We start from the raw sequence: 18,773 nt of genomic DNA on the forward strand, positions 1-18,773 counted from the left end.
CCCAGTTAGGGAACACCTTCCCCTTTTTAGTAAATCCTTCAGGATTGATTTTACCCAACTTCTGCAGTGCTGCGGTCAGCATTACTTTAAATAGTGCTAACTGGTTTCACATCACCTGCTTGTAAGCACTGGAAGATGTATACATTTTTAGTTTTCTAAACATTATTGTTGCTTCTTGACCCAGAATGATTTCCTTGTATGTGTCCCAAGATCTTCAGAAACAGGGTGGGCTGTAAACATTTTTTGAGGGCCAGCATGGCACAGCGGTTTGAGTGTTGGACGACGACTCTTTAGACCAGGGTTCAATTCCCGGCTCGGCCATAGAAAACTCACTGGGTGAGCATGGACACATCACATACACTCAGCCTTAGAGGAAGTCCAAATCTGAACAAACCTTGCCGAGAAAACTCCATGATGGGGTTGCTTGAGGGTCGCCATAGATCAGAAATGACTTGAAGGGACACAACAACAGAGTTGCCTTAAGTTGGAAATGACTTGCAGGCAGCAGCAACAATAAGGACAGGTTGCTTACCTGTAACAGTATTTCTTCGAGTGGTCATCTGCGAATACATACAAATGGGTTTTACTGCGCCTGCGCAGTGCTGTTCGGAACCTTCTGGAATCACTGGGCAAAGTTTACTTTGCAACATATAGAAACTTTTTGGCGGTAACTCCGCTCACCCGTTATAAGGCCCCTGCCTTCCCGCTCTTTTCCCCAGTTTCGCAATTTTTTCCGCCAAGCAGGCGATGGAAAGAGCCAATCAGAGCAGGACACTGAGGGGATGGACGGGTGGGATTTGTATGTATTCACAGATGACCACTCGAAGAAATACTGTTACAGGTAAGCAACCTGTCCTTCTTCTTCGTGGTCTCTGCGAATCATACAAATGGGTTTAGACTGACAAGCTTAGGTATACGGCGGAGGGAGTGTCCTGAGACCAAAGCTATGGTAAACCAAAGGTACATTTATTACAACAATAAACACCTTGAACCATAAAAGGAGTCAGTCTTTTTGTTACTGCACAAACCAAACATAGCAACAACATTGCTAAACCTGAGAAGGGGAGATAAGGTCGTGCAAGACCCATCCCATTGAAATTGTGCAAACCAACATTCAACAGAATGTAAACGCAAAGGCATTATATACATAAATGCTGAAACACAACCATCAGTAGTGCAATCAATGCAACCCTGAAACCAACACAGCCCTCCCGAAAGCTGCGTCTCGGATGGCTCTGGTGTCCAACCTATAATGCTTAATAAAAGTCAGAGGTTGGGACCAGACAGCAGCCTTGCAGACATCCTCTAAGGGAATCCCCGACAGGAATGCAGAGGATGCTGACATTGCCCTTGTAGAATGGGACCGAACCCTGCCAGGGAGAGGTTTGCCCAACAGTTCATAGCAGAGGTGGATGGTACCGGCCACCCATTTGGAAAACCTCTGCGCAGACACAGGCAACCCCTTCTTCGGTTCCGAGTAGCATTGGAAAAGTCTCTCGGACCGACTGGAGGCAGCAGTTCTGTCCAGGTAAAACGCCAGCGCTCTCCTGACATCAAGAGAGTGCAGGCTCCGCTCCGCATCCGAAGTCGGATTGGAAGCGAGGGTCGGCAACACAATGTCCTGGCACATGTGGAAGGCAGACACAACCTTAGGCAAGAAAGTAATGTCTGTCCGCAGGACCACCTTGTCCTTGTGAAACCTCAGGAAGGGCTGGTCCCTCCGCAAGGCACAGAGTTCGCCCGCACGGCGGGCAGAAGTGATGGCCACAAGAAAGGCGGTTTTCCAAGTCAGTAGTCTCAAGTCCGCCGTGGCCATCGGTTCAAAGGGCTTGGATTGGAGTGCGGAGAGTACCGCTTCCAAGCTCCAAGCCGGCGCCGGTACCGACACAGGAGGATGCAGGTTGGCACATCCCTTAAGGAACCCCTTCACCAAAGGATCCCTAAAAAAGGAAGCCCTCCCCCCAAATTGGTACTTGGCACAAATGGCAGACAAATAGCACTTGATGGATGCGAGGCACAGCCCCTCATCCAAAAGCACCATCAAAAACTCCAGCACCACTGGAGTGGACACCTGAGCAGGAGACAAGCCCTTTCGATCAAGGAAGAGGCTAAACCTTTTCCATTTCAGGGCGTAGGACCGCTGGGTGGAAGGTTTCCTTGCAGCCAGGATCACCGTCCTCACCGCCTCCGGCAGGCCGGTTAGGGCTGTATCTTCCAGGCCACCAGCGATAGGCTCTCGATGTCCGGGTGGAGAATCCGTCCGTCCTGGATCGACAGCAGGTCCGGGCGAGGATCGAGGCGGAGGAAGCATCTCTTGGAGAGGTGGAGAAGAGAAGCGAACCAGGGTTGTCTTGGCCACCACGGGGTGATCAGGATCGCATGCGGTCTGTTGTCATCTTGGACACCACCCTGATGATGAGAGGGAATGGAGGGAAGGCGTAGAGGAGCTCTCCCGTCCAGAAGAAGGCGAACGCGTCTCCGAGGGATCCGTCCATTCGCTTGCTGGAGCAGAACTGGGGACAGTGGCTGTTCCAACTGGTCGCGAAGAGGTCGATCCGGGGATTTCCCCACCGGTCAAAGAGGTCGCCGACCGTCTCGGGATGGAGCCTCCACTCATGGCACGCCGAAGGGGATCTGCTCAGGCGGTCCGCCAGCTCGTTGTCCTCTCCGGGAAGATGAATCGCCTGGAGGAGGACATGCCTCTGGATGCACCAGTCCCAGATGCGGAGAGTGAGGTCGAGCAGGGTCTTTGACTTGGTGCCTCCTTGTTTGTTGATGTAGTACATCACGGTGGTGTTGTCCGTCCTCAGGAGGACCACCTTGTCTGTGACAACGGATTTGAATGCCCTCAGTGCCTTCTCTACTGCCAGCATTTCCAGAGCGTTGATATGGAGGAGCTTGTCTTGGGCAGACCACCTGTCCTTGACGAGCAGGTCGAGCAGGTGGGCGCCCCATCCCTCCAGGGATGCATCTGTTGTCAGAGTCAGCTGGGGCTGAGGCTGATGAAAGGGCATTCCGATGCACACGTTGCGGCGGTCCAACCACCATCTGAGGGAAGCGGCTACAGGTCTCGGTGCCGTGAGCCACTTGGACGGAGGGTCTTTCATCGGGGAGAAGGCCGAGAGGAACCAGGACTGAAGAGGTCGAAGGCGGAGTCTTGACCATGGTGTGACGAACGTCGTCGATGCCATGTGGCCTAGGGCGACTTGGACATCCCTGGCCCTCACCCTTCTGTGAGAGATGCAAGGCCCGATCGATGTCGTCAGTGCCTGGAAACGGTCCGGAGGGAGAAAGGCGGAGCATGTTTCGGAGTCGAGGATGGCCCCGATGAACTTGACCTGCCTGGAAGGTGTGAAATGGGACTTTTCTCGGTTGATGACCAGACCGAGGGAGTCTAAAAGGCGTAAGGCGAATGAGAGTGCCTCCTGCAGTTCTCTCTGGGATTCGGCAGCGAACAGCCAGTCGTCCAGGTACGGGAAGACCATGAACCCTTTTTGATGAAGGTAGGCCACCACCGGTGCCATGCACTTCGTGAAGACTCTCGGTGCCGTGGCAAGGCCGAAGGGGAGGACGTTGTAGTGGTACGAGGCGGAGCCCACCGCGAAGGCGAGGAATCTTCGGTGGGACTCCCGGATCCCGATGTGGAAGTAGGCATCCTTCAGGTCGACGGTTGCAAACCACAGGCCCTGATGGAGCAGAGGCAGAATGGAGGCCAAGGTTACCATTCGAAAGCGACGGTATTCAAGGAACAGATTCAATTGTCTCAAGTCAAGGATGGGCCTGATGCCCCCATCCGCCTTCGGTACAGTGAAGTACCTGGAGAAAAAAGCCCTAGAACATTGTTCGGGCGGTAAAGGGGAGATTGCCCCTTTTTCTAGTAGAGTGCGCACTTCGTCGAGAAGGGTGTCCGAGGGGAGAGTGGACATAAAGGCTCCGGTTGGAGGGAGCTCTTGGAACTCGAGGGCATATCCCCTACGGACGATGTTGAGAACCCACGAGTCCGATGTTATTGAGGCCCAGGTGTTAACAAAAGGCCTCAGGATGTCCAAAAAGAATAGGGGCGGAGGGGAAACGAAGTGCGCTGCGTCCCTTCAGGCTCTCTTCTTCCCCTGGTCGGTGTCCTGCCGGCGGGACTTGCGGTACCGAGGCGGGAAAGTACGACGGCCAGAGGAGGAGGAAGACTGCGAGGGGTAACGGCGCCTCTGTGAGCCCTGCTGCTGAGGCTGTCGGTCCTGAGAAAAAGAGCCCTGGGACTGACCTTGCGGTGGCCAAGGACGGTGCCTCCTTCTGAAGGGCAAGATGGGGGTCGACGACATCCCGTGCTTTTTAGGTGCAGCCTTCATTCTGAACTTGCGGTTCAGACGCTCGTCAGTGTCGGCGTGGAAAAGGCCAGTGCCATCCAGGGGCATGTCCTCAATCGCCGATTTGATGTTGGCGTTGAGGTCTGACCCCCTCAGCCAGGCATGTCGGCGCAAAGCCAGCGATGCTGCCATGCCACAACCCGCGTAGTCGGCGACGTTCCTGGAGGCGGTGATGATCCAGCTCCCAATGGAGTGGGCCTCATTGCGGATCTCCACCAAGCGACGTTGGACCTAATCTGGGACGTCAGGGATGATGGGCGAAATCCCCTCCCATCAAGGCCTGAATGTAGGCCCCCATACAGGCGTTGTAGTTTATGGCCTTAACGATGAGGGCGGCCGAAGAGTAGGCCTTTTTGGCTAGGCCATCGATCTTCTTGGCCTCTCGGTCTGCCGGGGACGTCGCTTGTTTCGGCACGAAGGTCTGCTGTGCTCCCTCCACAATCGCCGAGTTTTGCTTGGGATGGTCGGCCAACCACGGACAGCCCGGCGGGGAGATTCGGTACAGCATCTTAACCTTCCTGGAGGACGCGGCGAGCCAAGTCGGGGCATCCCATGACCTCTGGACGATGGACTGTAACGAAGGCAACATTGGGATGCAGGGTGGTGTGGGGACACGACCGAGGACCCGGCGCTCTACAGGATCGCGGGCCTCCTCCTCAGGCGGGGAAAGCTCGATGTCTAGAGTCTGGCACATCTTAATGATGTGCTCGCTGAAGGAGCGGACATCATCGGTTGGCGATGAGGAGCCCGGGTGGTGCATCCCCTGTGGCGAGGGCGGCTCGGATGGGTCCTCTTCTCCGTCCGAAGGTTCCCGCGATGGAGGCAAGGGATCCTGGTCGGAATCGGAGTCAGACGTCGGGGATGTCTGCCACCTTGGCTCGGGATGGAGCGCGAGCTGGGATCTGAGGGACCGGTGGCTCGGAAGGCGGGCGGCGAGGTACCGAAGTCGAAGCCACAGCATGGGAAGATGGTGGTTTATCTCCCTGGGGAACCGCCGGGCGCAAGTTGAGCCTGGTGAATTCCCTGAAGGCCGTCTCCTTCGGGACTGACATGTAGTACCTCTGAGTCTCGGTATCGAAGAACATGTCAGTGTCTGGCTCCTGTGGCTCGTCCATGTCAGAACCAGGGTCAGCTTCCTCCGCATCCGAGTGGAAGGAGAGTGGAGATGGCTCCCTCTGAGGGGAGGCTGGCTCGCTGACGGCGGCAAGGTCTTGTGCCGGTGGCAGCGGTGTGGTCAGTACTGTGGCCGCATGCGCTGAGACAGTCGTCTCCGGACGCGGGGGGACCATTTCTGAGGCCCTTTTGGAAGGGGAGCGTTGCTTGTGTGAAGCACGTTCCTTAGACTTGGCTGGGCGCTCTGACCCGGTGTGGTCCTTGGTCTTGGACTTCTTGGGTGGAGCTGCCTCGGTCACCTCCTTATGACGCCTCTTCTTGGAAGATGTCGGAGTTACCGTCTGGTCTTCGGGGGGGAAGAAGGGGTTGTCCGGCAAGTCGTGTAGGACAGCGGCTCCCTTGGAGTGGGCCTTGGCTGGCTTAGCCTTATCCGATGGTGCCGCCTTCCCCGAGGAAGATGCTTCCGTCTTGAGCAACTTGGATGCGTGTCGAGATGCCTTCGACGACGCCTTGGAGGACGGAGGCGAAGCGATCCGGACCTCCGCCTCCACACGCTCTCTCGAGCGCGAGCCCTCCGGGGATGGCTTCCTCCCGGATCTCTCCCTGGGCTCGAAACCCTCAGTCCCCGAGGTCTTATGGGGGCGCTTGGAGGGTTCGTCGGTGACACTGGGCCTCAGGGGACCACGGGTCACATCGGAGGTGGTAGGAGACCGTGTCCCGTCCGGGACAGAAACCACACTTGAAGCGCTGGCCCGGGACGAAGACGCAGGCGGCGCGGCCGGAGGGAGCGACGACAAGCGGGAATGACCCTCCCGGACCTTCCCCAGAGCAATAGCTGAAGTAAGCCGGGACTCCCGGTTTTTCCTGGCCTGGGAGGACAGAGACTTACAGAGGAGGCAGGCTCTGGCATCGTGGTCTTTTCCTAAGCACAGCAGGCAGGAGGAGTGAGGGTCCTGGATGGGCACCTTGCCCCCGCAGACAACACATTTTTTGAAGGGTGCAGGCATCCTTCCAAGTCGTCTAGTCAAAGGGAGAGTCCAAAGCGAAGTCAAACGAGCCGAGAAGTCCGAAGTTACCGGGGCGGGAGAAACAGAGTGGTCAAAAAACTGTCCGAGGTCTAGTGAGAGTGATTCCGTAACAAGCAAGAGCGAATGAAAGTTCCTTCAAGCAGCTAGCGCGGCGGAAAAAAGGAACTGGGGAAAAGAGCGGGAAGGCAGGGGCCTTATAACGGGTGAGCGGAGTTACCGCCAAAAAGTTTCTATATGTTGCAAAGTAAACTTTGCCCAGTGATTCCAGAAGGTTCCGAACAGCACTGCGCAGGCGCAGTAAAACCCATTTGTATGTATTCGCAGAGACCACGAAGAAGAATAAATGTTTCAGTTAATAAACAAGTAAGTAATAAAGCTGAATGACATGAGCTTTGCCTGCCTTCCTAAACCTGAACCCTTGCTGACCGCACACGCCAACCCCTGACACAAACCTTGGCTGTCCCCCTTCTCTTGCGTCCCAAAGCTGCCTCCTTTCCTTGCACCACTGCCCTATACACACACACACACACACACACACACACACACATTTTCCAAACTCACCGGTAGGTAAAGTGCAAAATGGCTTGGATGGAGTTGCCTCCTCCCTGGGCAATGTCCCCTTCGAATCCGGGCAGAAGAGGGAGCAACACATAAACGCGGAAGGGTTTCTTTTCACTGCGGAGCCAGAGGACACTTTGGTTGTTAGTGGGAAATGCCTCCGTGGGGCAAACAGTGGCTCCCCCCCAGTTAATTAAACTTATATGCTGCCTTTCTCACAATCTACAGTTAAAACAAAGGATTATATAACTGAGAGGGATCTATCTATTTGGCCATGGGAGGCTGCATCCACACTGAAGAAATAACCCGGTTTGGCACCGCTTTAACTGTCCTGGCTCAAGGCTATGGAATTCTGGGAGTTGGAGTTTGTTGTGGGCCCAGAGCAGAGCTCTGCTCTGCTCTGGGACCACAACAAACTCCAACTCCCAGAATTCCATAGCTTTGAGCCAGCAGAGACATGGAAACCAACTAGATCACCTTGAGCAAGTCCCACTCTCTCAGCCTCAGAGGAAGCTCATGCCAGAGCCGTTCTGAACAAATCTGGGCACAAAAATCCCATTGTAGTTTCACCTTAGTATTGCAGTAAGTAAGTCAGAAACGACTTGAAAGCACACAACAAGAAGACGTCTTTCGCATCACTGGGAGCGAAGCCTGCATCGTCCCACAGCAACAAAAGCGACATTTAGTGAAGTTCAGATCCTTGAAAAAGTCAGTTTTGGACTAAACCTCCAAAATCCCCAGCCAGCATAGCTAGGAACCAGACTGGGTGCAAAAGTCTGGGACTTGTAGTAACTTTCCCAGGCTCTGTTCCTGCCAATCAGTTTTGCCAGGTGATTCTTCCATGTATGATTTAGGTCCGGCAGGTGAAGTAGTGCCTCTGAGCATGAGCAGAATGGCTTCCCCACCCTCATCACTGAGTGACCTGAGCTAGGACCCATTCTCCGTCCCTGAGAAGCCAGAGCCAGTGACCAACTGGACAGACCTGTGAGCGAGCAGCACTCGGTCGATGATGGCGTCCCCCACGGTGTTCAGCACGGAACGTCCGTCCGCACAGGAGATGAAGAACTGGTTCTGGGGCAGAAGAAACACCCCTGTGAGGCAACATGAGTTGTGGGGGGTAGAGAGACTGAGGGGAGCCACCCACATGGGAAAAGGGCCCCTTCAAATCAAGGCTCCCCAGACCTAGATTTAAGTCCAGGATGGCTCTGGTCTGGTCCCACGCATGCAGTGCCTCTTAGGAAGCACAGAGTGCCTCTCTTGCTCCATTTTGGAAACACACATCCCCTGCTCCCCTTGACTGGGTGGCCATTGCTTCCAGTCCCATCCTTGGCACCGTTTGATTCGGAAACTCCACGCTTGCGCCTCCCCACCCCTCAAACATCCCTGCATGGTCAGTCCCTCTTGCAAACTGGATCTGTCCTTCACCAAATCTCCTGTCACCTGCCAGCCCCTTCCTGATGGCCAGGCTCTCCTCTCAATCCCCCCCCCGCCCTATGCCCCCCCAACTCAGCAGCCCATGGCCCCCACCTCGATGTACAGATAGTGGCGGCTGTTCCGGATGGCGCTCAGGTAGGCATTGTAGATGGAGCATTCGTGGAGGCCGGCCGACCAGCGGTCAACGGAGCGCAAGACCTGAGAACAAAAGGAAGAGGAGGAAGAGGAGGAGGAAAGCAGAGCATTAGCCAGTGGGGATTTTGCTCCCTTTGGGGCAAGAGGGGGTCCTGGACTCACTCAAGGGGCCAGAGAGGGAGCAAGCACAGCCTTCCAACAGTGGGCAGAGAAGCCAGAGAAACAGCAAGAGGGCTGGGAATGGAAGGAAGCTTTCCAGGGTCCCATGGCAGGAGTGGGGGGTGGGGGGGTCTGACCCTCCTGTTCACCCCCCTTGTTTTCCTCCTGATCCAAACATATCCCAGTGTTAATGCGTTTATCTTTTAGAAACTGGTGTGCAGAAAGAGATGGTGCCAAAGGGGCACCTTCCATGCCACCTTGCCCATCCAAAGCTTCATTTCCCTCAAATGGCATCCCACCTCCCATCTTTGAGTTTAGGATTGACTCCCAGAACCACTAATTGTCTGGAGGATGATGGGAGCGGCAGTCCAAAACACTTGAGAGGAGGCCTCCAGTTGGGCAAGGGTCTGTCTTCGCCCACCAGGGCCCCCACGGAGGCTGCTGTGGGGGTCTCTCTGTCCCCTTGTTTTCTTGCTGCTCTTTCCCTCCCCGCCTCAACCCCATTCCCAGGGGAGACCCTTGAAGTGCCTTCTGTGGGGAGGGGGCTCTCTTCTTCCCAACCTGCCCTCCTCTGCCCCTCTTCTCCAGCCGGATCCTCACCTGGACACTGGCCTTCTGTGCGCCTGGCACAACGTAGGGGAGGTGTGGGGTCACCCGCGGAGACTTGGGGAGCAGGTAGGGGTACTCAGGTCCTTTGTACTTGGCCTTCACAGTCTGTGGGGAGGAATGGGGAGAGGGGTGAGACCTCCTCCGAAAAGGATGATCTGGGCCTTCGAGGGGGCAATTTCGCAGTGAGGCTAAACATCTGCAGAGATCCATAAGGGTCATCTAGCCCACCCCTGAGTCTCTGCTGAGCTTTAAGAAATCAGAAAAGCAAATTTAGTGTTAAGCAGCTCTTTGTCCATCAAAATAATTTCAACATAAGAATCTAAAACCACACAACTGTAAGATGCAGAGCTTGAAAAAGTTACTATTTTGGACTAAACTCCCCAAGTCCCCCATTTGCTTGGCCAGAGATGACACCGAGTTGGAGGTCGGGGGGGCTGCTTTTTGTCAGTCAAAAAATGACTGACAAAAAGCAGATGAAAACAATTTGACAAATTTAAACCGGGCAATGAAAATGGGTTTATAGAGTCTGAAAAAATTTGAACAACCATAGCGCATGGCCAATTTTGGCTGCATCCACACTGGAGAAATAACCCAGTTTGGCACCGCTTTTGCAGCCCTGGCTCAAGGCTATGTAATTTTGGGAGTTGGGAGTTTGTTGTGGGCCTAGAGCAGAGCATACAACATACTCCAGCTCCCAGAATTCTATAGCTTTGAACCAGAAAGAGTTAAAGCTGTGCCAAACTGGGTTATTTCCACAGTGTGGATGCAGCACCAGACAGCTTTTTTCTCTTGCAAACGTATCTTGCAAACAGCGCAGCAGAAACTGTACGTTTCCTGGGGTCTGGGGGACGGCCGTCTCTCCTGGGGGGGAACAAGGGAGGCCCCTCCTCCACTTGCACGGCCCTATCCCCCCAAGACCAGTCCTTTTTGGAAAAGTCTCCCTTTAGGGACTGTTGGGGAGACAGTTCTGCATGCTTTTCACTCCCTGCCCACGCAATCTGGGCTCAGGAGGGTCCTGACTTAAAAACCAGAAGCGACAAAACGGGTACGAGGAACATTTTCCAATTAATTCTTCCCCATCCTGAAGGGAGAGGGGGCAGTGGGGGGCATCCCTCATGTGGTGCTCCAGCTGCACCTCCCCATCCTCTTTTTAAAGTGTCTGATTTGGGGATCCCAAACCTGTGGGGTCCCCCTCCTCCTTCTCCTTGACTCACCTTGGTGAAATTCCAGCGCTGGATAAAGTGCCTGGCCAGGTCCCGGGCGGCTGGTCCATGGACGCCCACCCCCACGTCCCTCCATGGCATCCGGGGGGTCTCGCGGCGGTCAATGAAATCTGTGCCAGGACACCAGGCAGCACCATTGACCAAAGGGATAAAGAGGGCCCTCGCTCTGGCCCACTTCCCCCACTCCTTTCAATGACTGAATTCGCCTAAGCTATTCCCAAGAGCTGCATCTCCCCCCCATTTATCTCCCTGTTTATTAAGCTATTTATCTCCTGCCTTTCCTGCAAGATCTGAGGGGGTCATACAGGAAACACCCATCTAAGCAGTTCAAAGGGATGGCAAAGAATCTAAACCGTCTGGAAACACATCGAACAAGTTGAAGCAGGTTGAAAAGGTTGAAACAGTTCACAATGACGCATCGAGATAAGGAAAGGGCTCCCAAAGGCGTTAAGAAAAAGGCGCATTTTCACTTGACGATGGAGCAAAGTCAGCACAGTTCCAAGGGAAGGGCATCCCACCCATCCCAAGGAGTTGCAACAGAGAATGCTGTCTGCATTGGCATGCCCTCTCTGCCAGGTAGGACACAGGGGGCCCTCCAGAAAACCTCAGCCCCCAGGCAGGCCATGCATTTGGAGGCAAGAGGGGGGCATCCTCCCTCAGTCTGGGGCCCAAACTTAAAATGGGGGTGCTGATGGGTGGGCCGATGGTCGTGCCAGGAGAGCCTCTCTGGTGGCTGGGAAGCTCATGCAAGGCTGGCATGAAGGAGCTACTTGAGGGTATAAGATTACAGAACTCAGAAAATTCCTTATTTTTGGAAGGACTAGAAGTCCCAGAATCCTTCAACTGGCATGGCTATACTGACTCTCTGAGGCCTGAACACTGATTCCTTCCACATCATCATCTCCCTTCTATCTTTCCAGAACCTGAAAGCTGGACTCGGGGCAGCGGAGGGGAGAAGTAGCGAGAGAGATGGAGAAAGAGGCCAGCTTTTGGGGAAGGACCCTCTTCCACCCAGATGGGCTTCTTTGCCTCAAGTAGGGGATATCAAATAAGATGGTCTGGTTTCCTTCCTGGCTCTCTCTGGGGACCCCTCACCCTAGGGATAGAGTTAAGGGGGAATACGGGTGACAAGGCTGGCAGGTCCGAAGCTAAAAAAACCCGGCTCCAGTTCTGACCCCCGACCTTGCCCACTGGCCCCCAGCCATGCCACTCACCTTCGAAGGGCTTGTCCAGCTGCACCCAGTCCTTGGCAATAAGGTTGCTGTAGTCCTTGCCCAGCCAGAGGCGCTGGTTGGTGGCCAGGTCAATGGGGGTCCCCTCATCCCCCCCAGGAGGGGCCGCCCCTCCCTGAGAGAGAGAGAGAGAGAGAGTGATGGAGGTCAGAGGGGGGAGGGGGGCTGGGGGCAAAAAGGGAGAGGGGGGACCCCTCATTCCTTACCTTGGGTCCAAGGCAGTCATCGCCATCCAGGTCCGTGAAGCGGTATTCATGGGTGTCCCAGCGTCCGTAGGCCAGGTCCAGGCCCCCCAGGAAGGCCACGGACTGGTCCACCACCACCAGCTTCTCATGGTGAGCCCACAGGAAGATGATGGAGGAGACGTGGTCAGGGTGGCGCATGACCTGAGGGGCAGAGGAGGGGGGCATTTGAACCATGGAATTGCAACAGCAATAGCATTTCTATATCACTTATCAGTGCACTTAAGCACTCCCTAAACGGTTCACAACATGTGCAAGCCAATTGCCCATAATAAACTGGGTATTAATTTCAGCAACCTCAGAAGGATGCCAGGCTGAGTCGACCGTGAGCCAGTGGCTGCTGTTGAACTCACAAGCTTGTGGTTTGTGAGCAGAAGCAAAGAAGCCATGCATGCATGCATGCATGCATGCAAACACACACACACACACACACACCACAATTCACATACCAGTATTTTATTTACAGTCCCCTTGAGACGTCATTTGCTGCCTATGGACCTTTCTTTGGTGGTTTGCGTCACTTTGCTGGGTACACAGACAGCCCCATGAGCAGATAGATGGGGGTTATGTGTGTTGATACACTTATTTCCCAGCTTATAGAAAAAAGACTGGGAGAGGGAAGGAATGGGATTCTTTTTTAATGGAAAAACACAAGCCACACACACTGAGAAGGTTGCCTGCATTGGGGCACCTCGTTGTTCTGCCAGCGGGTCCCTCCTGCCTTTTAGCCATGTTTCTACAAGGACATTTTCCTGCATTACTGCTCTTGGCATGTGTGGGTATGTACTGAGGTCCTCCATTCTGCTCACACACATGCCACGTAGTTACATGGTGGTTCCACAACACACACACACACACCGTTTTGCTGATGGTGTCCCTGATCACTTGGGCACCTGCTGGCCACCTCCTCGTGCCACGATGGAATCAGGTCCAGGGGCTGTTTCTGCAAATCCAAGGAATCGTGGCACACCAAAGGCACCAAGAAATAGTTGTCCACCATCCAAGAATGCACAGCTGTGGGTGTGACAGTCACACCCATGAGACTCTGATTGCGCAACAGTGAACTGAAAGCGGATGTTATGCCATGGCCCAAAAAGTACAACTGCGCGTGTAAGAGGACTTACTTAATGCGTGTGCAGAGTGCCAACAGGATGCCAGCCCCTGTCTCACCCACTTGGGGGGGGGGGTGGCAGTGGGGCAGAGCAATGGGGTGATAGAAGGGGAGCTGGGGCAGAAGGTGGGGGACCAGAGCAACAGTGCAAGTAACACACATCTGAACTTAAAAACATTTCCTCGATGGCAATTTCTGCCCCCCTCCAGCTGCCCTGGAGCACTTCAGTGCTCTGGAAATGACTTCATGACACCGTTTTTGGCCAGGTCTGGAGGTGGGGAGGGGTCCTGGGCAAAGCCAGTTGTTCTCAGGGAGCCTTACTGGGGGGGGGGGGGGAGGAGGGGGGGACTGCTGTGTTTATCAACTTTTGTAAAGAAAAATTAAAAATTATAAAATAATATGATTTCATACAGTTTTAAAAGCGACTACTTTCTCTGGGTCAGGTTTTAACAGATTTCTTCTATAAGCTGCCCTGGGTCTCACTTTGGGAGAAAGGCAGCAGATAAATGATATGAAATAAATTTGGGGTGCCTTTGAGGACTTGGGACAGGTTCTAGGGACAGTGTTTTTGTGGTACACCAAAAATCATAAGGAGTGAGAGACAGGTAGGTAGGTGTTGAGGGGCAGAGCTGGGGGAAGAGAGGCCAAAGGAGGAACCCAGGGAGGGCTGGTGGGTGGCAACCAGAGGCCATGGAAGCGGAAGAGATGGAGACTCTTTACGTGAGGGCTCCTTGCCTCTCCTGCTAGGACCCCCATGAATGTGGGGAGAGGAGACCCAGTTTTCCAGGTGTGTATTAGAATGGGCATCCCATGCAAAGCCTCTCACCTTGATGTTGGGGTGCAGCAGCATGAGGGCCCTCTTGCTGTAGTCGCTGTTGATGCCAAGGGCCAGCTCCACTTCCTTGAAGAGCAGGACGCAGACATGGACCCCCTCCTCCTGGGGAAAAAGGGGGCAGGTGAAGCCATGGGGGCCTATGGGGGGACGGACGGAGGAACGGACAGAGGAAAGGACAGACAGAGGAACGGACGGACAGAGGGATGGACAGGAGCCACCAGCCAGAAGGACAGCTTGGTGCGACTTTGCTGTCCCACCCGGCAGGGAAGGGCAAACGCTGCTAGGAATCCGAATCCTCCCTTGTCTTGTTCTCACATGCAGCCACAAATAAGTCCAAAGCTTTTCTCCTCGCTGGAGAAACATTATTAGAGATTTTTTTAGAAATGCCTTTTTACACAGAAGGACTTTCTTTGCTAAAAATGTCTTTTGGGGGTTTTATGCAAAATATTCTTGAGGGTTTGTATGAAAAACAGTGTATTTTCTCCAACCTCTTTAATACTTTTGCTCTCACATGCAAGAACAAATAATTTACAAAGCTAACTTGCTGCTGGACAATATTCTAAGTGGCCTTTTTGGAGCATTTGTGCACAATTTCTCACACTTTCAGATATTCTTTGTGAAGAAATCACTTGCACAACCCCTTGGTTTTATGTGCAAAAAGACAGCAGTGTTTTTTTTTTCCTACAGAAAACTGTGTATTATTGTGCAAATGCCATGTTTCTGTGCAATTTATTTTTTGCAAACAATTCTCAAAATGTGACCATTTTCTTTATGGGCTGCTTCAGGATAAAGAATATCTGGAAAGTGTTCTTTGCAATGCTACTCACTGCTTTGTGTTTCAAGATAAGGTCCAGTCTCCATTCGTCCGATTGGGCCGGTCGCTTCATGTAGACTTCTGGGCTGAGCCTGCAAGAAGATGACCGAGAGAAAAGAGTCGTGGCTGGCTAAATGGCCAAGGGGGCAATGTGGGGCTCAGACCCACAGGGCAGCAAAGCCCTTGCGTGGAGGATGCAAAGGCACTGCCAGCAGATAGGGACCAGATGACAGAGGGGGGCAATGTGGGGCTGCAGGGAGCCCTCTAGTCCACTGAGGTGATGGGGGGCTTCTGTCCATGCTGAGACTCACCACCAGTCAGTGATGAAGATCTCCTCCTTGGCTTGCATCAGAGCGTCTGCCACGGCAGCAAAGTACCCAGCCCCATTGACGAACCTGAATGGGCAGAGAGGAAGGTGAAAGGAGCGAAAGAGGGGGAGGCACTCAGGGTCCCACGCCAGCCCACCTGAGGCCCCTCACCAGCGGGCGGGGGTCTCTTTGCGAACGGGGACGAAGCTGTCGTGGCGGTGAAGCCGCAGGAAGTCCCGGCCTTTCCCCTCAGCCAGTTCGGTGATCTCCTGGCACCACCAGAGCGCCTGCCGGTAGCTGCTGCACTTCAGGATGAGCGACCTGCGAGGAGGGATGGGAGGAAGAGGAGGGATCACAGAGGGGCACGGACCCAAGGGCCACTCTGCCAGTGCGTTCAGCGAAGCCTTGCTGTTTCTTCTCACTTGAAAGACCCACACCGGATCAGGCCCACTCCATGTGAACAGCAGGGGTTTCAGCCCTTCCTTCTCCAGCTGTTTCCTCCTCCCTGGAGTTTGCACCCCCAAAGGACCAAGAACTGCTACTCATGGGCAAGAGAAGACGTTGGGACCCCTCAGGGGATCCTGACCTGCAGGTGTTGTCAACGCGGACCCCGTACTTGGTCTCAGTGGGCTTCTTGCCGACTTGGATGCTGAAGCCCGTGTCAAAGAGCAGCACAAAGGAGATGGCCCCCGACTCAGGCTTCATGTAGAGGAGGAAGGAGTCCTTCACCACCAGCCACCTAGAAAGGGTCAAACGGGGAAATGAGCAGCAATGAGCAAAGATAACCACAACCACAACCACAACCCTACCCCTAACCGCTTCCTCACAGGGTCATATGTTGTTATGATTCTTAAGCAATTTTAATTATAACGTTAGTATTTTATTGATTGTAAATGTATGTGTATCTGTATTCATTTTATTGGATGTAATCCTGCCTTGATCCGCAGGGAGAGGCGGGAAATACAAATAAACCATTTTTTAATTATTATTATTATTATTATTATTAATCCCCATATGACCCTGCCCACACTTTGGGAGCTTTGGGGAAGACCCTCCTCTCAGTCCCTCCACCTTTCCAGGCACTTTTGGGGCCTTTTCTGTGGCTGCCCGAAAGATCTGGGACTCCTTTCTTCGGGGGGCTTCCTGCGACTCTTCTGCTGCCAAGTGAAGACTTTCTATTCTAACAGCCAATTGGGAAACAACTGTTTTATACAATGGCTTTTCTGTTTTAGTGTTTTATGGTTTCTAACCCCAACTTTTAATTTAATGTTTCATACAGGCTGCATCTGCACTGCAGAAATAATGACATGGCTTTAACCGCTATGGCTCAATGCTATGGAATTCTGGGATTGTAGCGAGACGTTTAACCTTCCCTGTTAGAGAGTTCTGGGGCCACAACAAACTACAAACCCCAGAATTCCATTAAGGATGGAGCAGTGGCAGTTAAAGCAGTGTCAACCTGGATTATTTCTGCAGTGCAGATGCAGCCATAGTGAAGTTTTAATTCTGCAGACAGTTTAATATTATTTGAATCTTATCATGTTGTATGTGTTCAGCTATCTGTGCTTTTTACTTGCATCTCTTTTCATGTGCAAGCCACCTTGAGTCCCATTCCAAGAGGAAAGGAGAGCTATAAATAAAGAGGCCGAATGATTGATTGATTGATCAGTCACAGCCTCCTGCAGGGACTCACCTCTTTGACCAGCGGTAGCAAATCTGGTGGCGGCCAGCGCAGTTCAGGCCCTGGATGCGGTGGCCCCCCGAACGTTTCAGGATCATGCCCTCCCTGGGTTGAAAGAGAAGCAGAGAAGACTTGGAGGAGATGGAGCTCAATCCCGAATGGCGGAACTGCTGCATTTTCCTCAGGGGACAGAGAGGCCTGTTTAAGACAGACTTGGTTCTCCAGCATGAAGGCTGCAGAAATGGTATAAGGTGACGCAGAGCCCAGAGGACAGCACTGCAAGGGGCCAAGGGCTGCCCTTGAGAGAAAAGGGGACTTCCTACCCCTTGGAAATGCCAGTCCTGCAGCCACAACGTTGTGAGTCCGATCCCCACAAGGCTCCAGGTTGACTCCCCTTCCATCCTTTCGTAGGTCAGGCAAATGAGTGCAAAGCTTGTTGGGGGCAATTGGCTAACACACTGTAAAGCCCTTAGAGAGTGCTTAGCATTATCAAGCACTATAGAAACGCAAGTGCCATTGCTATTGCTACTGGGGTTGCTGCCCACCTCCCTCCACCAAAAGAGGGGAAAGAGGGGCAGAAATGGCCGGGCAAGGCGGGGCCTCAGCCCACGGAGATGGGTGCTAGGTACGGCTCAGCTCCCTCTTGTATCCCTAAAATGCAGCATCTCCACAGCTCCGGGGTAATGCAGAATGTCAATGGCAAAGGCAGGAATGGGGAAAGGGATGGAGGGGGTGCATTGCTCTCCAAAATTTGGCACATTCTTGGTTGGAGCAGTGAGGTGCGTCACTGTGTATCAAGCAGCTACACACTCAGTAGGGAAGGGAAGGACAGCCACACACATTCTTATCCTTGATGAGAGAAGGCATCTCAATGCATCAAAACACACCAGCAAGAAAATTGGCTAATCCCTGTGCAATTCTTCACATTTCCAAAATATTTTTGCAAAACACCTATTTGTGCCACAAAAAAAAGAGAAGCCTGTGTGTGTGTGTGTGTGTGTGTGTGTGTGTGTATAAAACAGGATCTGTTGTACAAAATACTTTGTTTTCTTTGTAGAAATTTCATTTTCAGTTGCAATGTTTTCGGAGGTTTTGGGCAAACAATTTTTTCACAAAATAACTGCAATGTGCAAAAAAGTCCTCAAAAATGCACAAAAGCTCTTGCAATCTTTCCCTCGGGGGAAAAACCGTTTGAAATATTCCTTCTTGCATGACAGAAGCACACAAGAAAAGATGTAACCGCCAATCTTTGAGTCCTGCAGCACAAGAACCCTCCAGAAGCCTCTCAGGTCTGCCTCCGCCTGGACTCCCTTCGGGGCTTCGAGGGCTGGGAACTGGTTGTCCAGAAGGAAATCCAGTGGGGAATCCCCATGGAGAGAAATGGCAGGACCAAATGCAACAGATGCCAGAGACGGGCCCAGGCAGACCCACACATCCCGCCCTTGGAGAGATCCAACGACCCACTCCCACAACGGAGGCCCCTCAGAGAACGGGGGTCCGGCTTCACTTACAGGCCTTTGGGTCCCAGGTCCGGGATGAAAGACAGCAGACTCACATCCAGGAACTCCGTCTGAGAGAGAAGAGAAGGGAGAGGGAGAAGGAACTGGGTTAGTATCCGGGAAGGAGAGACCAAAAGGCCTGGGGTTATGATCCATGTCCTGAGAGACGACAGAGGAGACCCACAGACACACACCCCATTTCTCCCAATGGAGCAGGGAGAGCAAAAGGGTTACCAGAGCGTGGTAGTTGCGATAGAAGCTGGCCCCCAGAAGGGTATTGAGGTAGTTCTCCAGGTGTTTCTGTGGGGAAATGAGAGGGGTCAGAGCCTTGCCTTGCCTTCCCTTCCTCCCACATCTTCCTCCTCCTCCCCCTGACCCCCAACTCACCAGCCGGCCTTTCCAGGACAAAGGATGGGTTGCTCATTCCACCG

General features: G+C 53.3%; 1 protein-coding gene across 1 annotated transcript in view; it reads right to left on the reverse strand.

Annotated features, from left to right (window-relative positions):
• The window catches only part of PLD2 (phospholipase D2), a 42,768-nt gene that overhangs the window by 6,331 nt on the left and 17,664 nt on the right, over positions 1 to 18,773 (reverse strand). The window contains exons 6-20 of the mRNA XM_089480171.1: positions 18,577 to 18,642; positions 18,355 to 18,413; positions 16,856 to 16,948; positions 15,749 to 15,901; positions 15,334 to 15,483; positions 15,166 to 15,249; positions 14,868 to 14,946; positions 14,032 to 14,142; positions 12,059 to 12,238; positions 11,835 to 11,967; positions 10,612 to 10,730; positions 9,389 to 9,502; positions 8,588 to 8,692; positions 8,043 to 8,131; positions 7,064 to 7,177 (exon numbers count right to left, since the gene is read on the reverse strand). Coding sequence (XP_089336297.1) covers positions 7,064 to 7,177; positions 8,043 to 8,131; positions 8,588 to 8,692; positions 9,389 to 9,502; positions 10,612 to 10,730; positions 11,835 to 11,967; positions 12,059 to 12,238; positions 14,032 to 14,142; positions 14,868 to 14,946; positions 15,166 to 15,249; positions 15,334 to 15,483; positions 15,749 to 15,901; positions 16,856 to 16,948; positions 18,355 to 18,413; positions 18,577 to 18,642 — 1,649 coding nt within the window. The remainder of the gene's footprint in view (positions 1 to 7,063; positions 7,178 to 8,042; positions 8,132 to 8,587; positions 8,693 to 9,388; positions 9,503 to 10,611; positions 10,731 to 11,834; positions 11,968 to 12,058; positions 12,239 to 14,031; positions 14,143 to 14,867; positions 14,947 to 15,165; positions 15,250 to 15,333; positions 15,484 to 15,748; positions 15,902 to 16,855; positions 16,949 to 18,354; positions 18,414 to 18,576; positions 18,643 to 18,773) is intronic.

The sequence above is a fragment of the Sceloporus occidentalis genome, unplaced genomic scaffold, assembly GCF_023333645.1.
Source record: "Sceloporus occidentalis isolate IW3139 unplaced genomic scaffold, rSceOcc1.0.p SCAF_14, whole genome shotgun sequence".
NCBI lineage: Eukaryota > Metazoa > Chordata > Lepidosauria > Squamata > Phrynosomatidae > Sceloporus > Sceloporus occidentalis.